Source organism: Alligator sinensis, unplaced genomic scaffold, assembly GCF_000455745.1.
Source record: "Alligator sinensis unplaced genomic scaffold, ASM45574v1 scaffold933_1, whole genome shotgun sequence".
NCBI classification, from domain to species: domain Eukaryota; kingdom Metazoa; phylum Chordata; order Crocodylia; family Alligatoridae; genus Alligator; species Alligator sinensis.
The window spans coordinates 969,585-976,400 of NW_005842542.1; the positions used below are offsets into that span (position 1 = coordinate 969,585).

At 36.9% G+C, this 6,816-nt stretch overlaps 1 protein-coding gene and 1 pseudogene across 1 annotated transcript in view; one reads left to right on the forward strand and one right to left on the reverse strand.

Moving 5' to 3' along the window:
• The window catches only part of LOC102369751, a 55,970-nt pseudogene extending 54,876 nt beyond the window's left edge, over positions 1-1,094 (forward strand).
• Positions 1,095-5,393: 4,299 nt separating this feature from the next.
• CUNH16orf78 (chromosome unknown C16orf78 homolog) overlaps positions 5,394-6,816 on the reverse strand; it is a 16,457-nt gene continuing 15,034 nt past the window's right edge. The window contains exon 5 of the mRNA XM_014523834.2: positions 5,394-5,563. Coding sequence (XP_014379320.1) covers positions 5,416-5,563 — 148 coding nt within the window. The 3' untranslated portion in view covers positions 5,394-5,415. The remainder of the gene's footprint in view (positions 5,564-6,816) is intronic.

Genomic DNA, 6,816 nt, shown 5'->3' on the forward strand with positions numbered 1-6,816 from the left:
AATACTCCTCAGAAGACCTATGTCTTCCTTAGCATTCAACTTTTCCTTCTCAGTTTCTTGGACTGTCAAGATTTTTCTTAAGAAAGGCATGCTTTTTTGTCACAATGACAATGTAATTATAAGCAGTATTTAGCATGGAATCACTTTGGAGCATTAATTGCAGTAGCTGAAATTGCTGTAATGCTGAGTGTATGGTTCTGTCTGCATTTCATTATAGTTTTAGAACCCCAAATCCAAAAATAGCTTAAATGTCTCAGGAGGGCTCAAGGTACAAACCTGTTTGGGAAGAAAACAACCCATGGTTTCTATTTTAAGTGCTGTTTCATTATTCAATAGTAGTAGCTGTTGAAATCGAAAGTGTTCTGTTTCTTATTAATGTATCTGTGTTATTACAGAGTGATGTAATCTTGCCTTATGCATATTTTGCTTTCAAAACTGAATTTGGTGTTTTTCTCTTTACAGATTCTATATATGAGCTGTATGTTTGGGAGTGCTTTCTATTTGCACTAACTGTTTTTGTCACAATGACCAATCAGATTCATAAGTGGTCCCATTCCTACTTTGGGCTGGCTGCCTCTCTGGGTCACAATTTTACAAGATCTGCACATCATTTTACCAAGGAAACACCACAGAATCCATCGTGTAGCACCCCATGAAACCTATTTTTGCATCACAACAGGTAAAATAAGAGCTCTCAAAGAGCAATGAAATGTCTAACACTGTGACATATGGTGGGAGAGAATGTGGGAGCGTAAGGGAAGAAGGGCAGAGAAAGTTAACATTACTTTGTAGTTGCCTATTGCCATTCATTTGAAACAATATTATTGTTAATTTATTGGCTAGCAATAGCTTTAGCTTATGTTTAAGGAGGGCAGTAAGTAGCAGGGAATGATGTTTTAGCAGGAAGAGAGCAGAAAAGAGGCCTGACTGGGTAAATACTATTTTAACTATAAACTATTTTCCCCCTTCCAGGCTGGCTAAATTATCCCTTGGATAGAATAGGGGTTTGGAGGAAAAGGGAAAACATTACAGACACATTAACAGGTCAGAAACCTCTAACTGATGATTTACACTGGGCATGGAAGATGGAATAAAACCACACAGAAAGAACTAACATTTCATATGCAGGAAATAAGTATGTCTTTAGCACAATGGATTTTAACCTCTGGCACAATGAATTTATGAAAACTTTGAAATTCTACACAGCGTTGTTTGTAATGTGGCAGCAGATTTTGATGATTTGCCAGCTTGGCTCTCCTTAGGAGCTAGAACATAATGGTATTCGGAACTCATAACCATGAAATGTAATTGCTAATCTTGATTGTTTTTAAGAGGCTATGATGCCTGATGTTGTAGTTGGTAGAACTTCTATATCTTGTATTATACAGAAGTACAGTAGTGTTTGGGCACATATTCACAATGACTCTAATGTCACAAATGTACCTGCAGGGCTGGCTCTGAGGGAAGAAACCTTTAAGAGATGATGTTTTATGTTAATTGACATAAAGGACCCTTTGGCTTTGGTGTAAATAAGATGTATATACTGGCTCTATGCCATTTTATACAGAACAGTTTGTAATATTTAATCCGCATGGTGCAGTGTTTTGGTATGGGGCTAAGTAGTGAGTATTGCTGACCAGATTTCAATGTTTAAAGTGACCAGCTTTAAACTTCTATATTTTGTGCCCCATTTTTTAGCTAGGTCTTTCCATTTGTTGCTGTAATTTCCACCCCCCACTGCATTGTCCCATGCTGCCTGTTGAAATGTTTTCATTAAAACAGTTTTACACTTGAAAAAACTGTTTAGACAAAATTGAAATCTTCACAGAACCACTTTCAGTGGAATTTCCTTTGGAAAATTAATCTTTTTCATTTAGAAATGTCTTCATTTTGGAAAATTCCAAACTTGTGCTTGGAATTTTATTTGACAATATTTTGTGACATGTCAGTAGTTGGAGACTATAATGTAGTATGTAGCTGGTATTGTATTATGCAATATAATGAGATGAAATAGTTTACTTTTTAATTTTTAATTTTATTTTTAAAATAAGTCAAATCTGTTGTATTGTGTAGCAAATGGGAGACTTTCTGACTTAGAAGAGACAGCTGTTTCCATTAGTACTGAGTAGCAGTTGTTCCTAATGATTTCAAAAATAAAATGAAATAAGTAAACTAAAAAAGATAGAATAGTCCTGCTATTAAGTTACAGATTCATGGAAATGGAATAGACTTTGACAGGGTCACCTCAGCCAGTCTCTTGCTCTTAATGCAAAATTGCTGTACTTATATAATTCCTTTTAGATATTTGTTTCACCTTTTCTTAAAACCTTCACAAATTCCTTAGATAATCTGTTCTAATGCTTAATGGTTCTTATTATTAGAAAGATTTCCCCCCGAATATATAAGCTAAATATCCCTTATGACAGTTTAAATTCATTATTACTTGTCCTATTCCCAACAGACATAGAGAACAGTTTAGGCATTCCTCCTTTTATATATTTTCAGACTTGTATGTCCCCTCAGTCATGTCTCCTCCAAACTAAACAAACCCAAGTCGTAAAATCATGGTTTTTGGACTTTGAGTAATATTTGTTCCTTTCCTCTGAACTCTCTTCAGTTGGTTGACAACTTTCTTGAAGTTTAGTGCCCAAAAATGGACTCCCCCTGAAGCCTCATAAGTGCTTCATAGAGCAGAAAGGTTACTTCATGTGTCTGATGTACAATACTTCTGTGTGTCATATGTTATGCTATTGCTACCATTTACCTGTCTGACATAATATAAGAATGAAAAAAGATTCCAAATGAGACATTTTGGAATTCTGTCAAGAAAATTCAGCTTTGTGACACATTTAAAAAAAAAAAATTCAACTGGGAATGAAAATGTTTCAGATATTGAAATTTCCTGCAAACAAGAAACTCTTTTAAGTTTCTGACCAATTCTGTTGCCCTCAGTTTTTCCCTTCATTTAATTCATTCACTGATTGTCCTGTGTGTTCACTGTAAGTATAAAATATGCTGTCAATCTCTGGTACATCCAGAATTGCACCCATAAGAATGAAGGACCAGTTTGAAAATTGTGTCCTTCACTCTGTTTAATATAAGGAATCCTTAACCACTGTTGTTTGTTGTTAAATGTTTATATTGGTATACCACCCATCCCACAGTTAGAATTAGGCATTGAACAAGGATAAGATGTCTGCCTGAATAAGCTTGGAGCTGGAGAAGCTGAGCAACATTTTAACAGTGAGCTTTGTAACTGTGATTTTTGAATTCTTATAATGAATGGAAATCTTATTTTACTAAAAGTAATATGCGTTTTGCTTTATAAAATCATAACATTTCAGCGAGGAAAAATTGTAACATATGTAACTTAGAACCATTTGCAGCATGCTCACCAAATTAAAACCTACTACCAAGTTGCTAGAGTAGGACATATTGCCCGTGTCTACATAAGATGCTGTCTGCACAGTAAGTTAGTACTTGTTTATACTGCACAGTTACTGTACAGTAGGGCTGATGAATGGCTTTTTTGTGCCGTAGTAGCCTGAGACTACTGCACAGTAGTGTCACATCATGTCATGGTTTCTACCATGCAATGCTACTGTGCAATAGTTTCAGGCTACTGCACAGTCAGCCTTTTGTGTAGACACGGCCATTGTTTTGTAAATTCTAGGAAGCAGATTTTCCATTTGTCTGTGACTGTATAGACTGATTCTGATTCTTTTACATGCTGGTGTAAACTCATTGACTTCAGTGGTGTTATGCCTGATTGATATATAATGAAGAACTGGTATAAAAATCAGGCTGTAGTTATTACATGTGGAATCTATCTCATCTGCTCACCCACAAAATGTAATACTTATGTTTTACATGTTGGGAATGGGTCAGAAGGAGCAGAAATGTTAATATGGCATTCTAATGTAAGTAGTGAAGATTGGAAAGGGGCACTTTTGCATATATTATCAACAGGGACTGTATCTTTTGCCAAGCCGTAAATAGTGTTCAGATGCAAAAAGTTCAGAAGTTCAAAAAAGTTCAGATTTTTACACCTTCAAAAAGATTAATCAAAAGCAATGACAGTTTTCTGTAATAATTCCACTCTCTTCATTTTAGACACAGTCTGGTTATGAGCCTGTCTGCAGCCAAATTGGATAACCTCATACTAAGCTAAAATGCTCACTGAGCATTCCTATCCTGCATTTTTTTCTTTCAGTATTATGATCCCATATTCAATATGACCTGTTTTGAATTCTGAATGGAATTTTCTGCAACCTGAAAGGCCCATTGAAAGTTATTGGGACTTGGGCACCTATATCACTTGGGCATAAACAGGCAGAGGATCAGTTTTTGAGTGTGCTTGGTTAAAAGTGCTTAATCAGTACTAACCCTATATAGAAAGGCTAGGATCTGCCCCAAAGGGGATGGAGCAGCTGCTATAGCAAGCCCATGAAGCATGTTATGAGTTAGACAGAGCGATAGGGCCTACTCCTGTATGGTGCTGAATTGCCATTCCTACTGGAGTCCCCTGGAGATAAAGGGTATTTCATGATCAAGCCCTTGGTCAGAAAGACAATGCTGCCAAAACCAGAGCATGGTTTTAAAGATGATTTTTTAAAAAATCTCCTTTGATGCATATTTGTAGAGTTAAAAATATTTTAACTGTAGGAGGTAAAACTGGATTTTGTTTGGAATAAGTAGAAAATTGAATATATATAACAGGGCTCTTGTATCTCATCTTACCAGTCTGAAGAGGAGGGATACTAAAAACAGAAACACTATAAAAAAAAAAAAATCTCAGTCTGCCTAACTAGACAAAACCTGCATGTGAAGTAGGTTGTAGAATGTACTCAGCTCTTTTGATCAGGCCATAAGCATGTTGTGCTGCCTTTGAGGTGGTTAGGTTAAACAGTTATCTTTAGGGTTCCCTCTTATGGCTTGATGTTGCTAATACAGTTTTATTTATGACCAGTGAGTCGTTAGGGATATGAGTGCCAGTAACAGGAGATGAGTAGCTCTAATGCCAACCAGTTAGCCTGAAGTCTGAGCTGTTGGGGTAAAGTAGAATACAACATTACAGTAAGTGGATCTAATTTTTGATTATTCAGATAACACTATCCAATTAGTTATCTTTTTTTGATAAATTAATTTTCACAATGTGGTAGTTAAGAGTTGTTTGGTTCATAAAAATATTGTTTACCAAATCTTTTATCAGCTCCTCATCCTATTTAAAGAAATTATTACAAAGTCTTATCATAAAGAACTGAGGAGTGATCTCTCCTTTTTAAAAAAATCAAAACATTAGGTGCTTTCAATGGTGAAAACAGATGGGAATTGATTTAACATGCTGTTGTCATAACTTTACATAATTAAAGGCTGATCTAATGATGGTAAATGTTTGGTGAGAGAATTAAAGCTCTACAGTGCTGTACTGAGGTTTGAAGAGAGAACAGTATTGATGTTGATTTCAGATTCCTTCATATGTGGGTGAATCTCCATATGAACTCCCGATTCCTTACACAGCTGTAGCAAGGTGTTAATATTGCTTTGTGACAAACGGAGGTATCTGTAGAAAAGAAAAAAAGAAAACAGCAGAAGTATCTTTCAAGTTTCCCATAGACTTTTCTACAATCTTCAAACTTTTGAGGTTTGTACAGAAATCTACCTTTAGAAAATGAAGTATAAGTGTTTTGAAGTTGATTAGCAACTTGTGGGTCCTCAGCACCTTTAAGGCTACCTGTTAAAGTGCCTCACTTGAAGCATTTGTGTTCAAAGTACTGAGTTCTTATTAATATGTATAAAATTTATTTTTTTCAGACTACACAGGATGATTGTGTACCATCTAATTGTAAAATAGTGTGATTGGGCAGGATTGGGAATTGATTAAAAAAAATGTTCCATGGCATGTGCCTAATAAATGCCTTTTTTTTGGAGGTGAGAGGCCTCTGTAAGTCTCTTCTTTAGACTGCAGTTCCTCATGGCAAAGCTGTTGATGCTAACTTTTTTCAGTGGCCTGACAAGTATTCTCAGTGCATCCCAGCCTCTCTCCCAAAAGCATGGGAAAGAAGCAAGATATGAGCAACCGCACAATGCAAAATTATTTCTCATGGCAGTGTCAGAGGAGGTAACCACTTTAGTTGTGTAACCCAGAGGTTCATGATGTCTCACGAACTTGCAGCCACCACACTAATGAAGACTATGAACAGCTCTTTGATCCTATATCACTAAGGGGCAGGTTCCCACAACCCTCTTCCTCCCCTTCCAGGACTAGGAGCAACAGCCTCAGGCTGCAGCAGGGGAAATTTAGGCTGGAGATTAGGAGGAATTTTTTAATTGAGAGCATCCAGGCATTGATGCAAACTACCTAGAGAAGTTGTTCTCCATGCTTGTAAGCTTTCAAAAACAGTTTAGATAGTAGGGCTGTGAGAAATTTTGGCAGCCATTTCGTTTCGGAGGTTTTTCGGCCCATTTCGGCCCCCAAAACACTGAAACGAAACGGAAGGCTCTGAAACATCTCCAAAACGAAACGAAACCATCCAAAACATTTCAGAAATGTTTCAGATGTTTCAGAGCCAGGCTTGCAGAGATGCAGAAACTCAGAAGAGGGAGGGGGAAGACAAGAGAAAGGACTGCTCTGATATTGACATCTGTACTACAAAAGTGGGCAGACGAAAATAGGATGGGGTTCAATGTAGACAAACGCAGGGTGCTGCACCTTGGGAGAAGGAATCCACAGCATACATACAAGGTGGGGAGTTCCCTTCTTGAAAGCACAGAGGTGGAAAGGGATCTTGGAGTCATTATTGACTCCAAGATGAA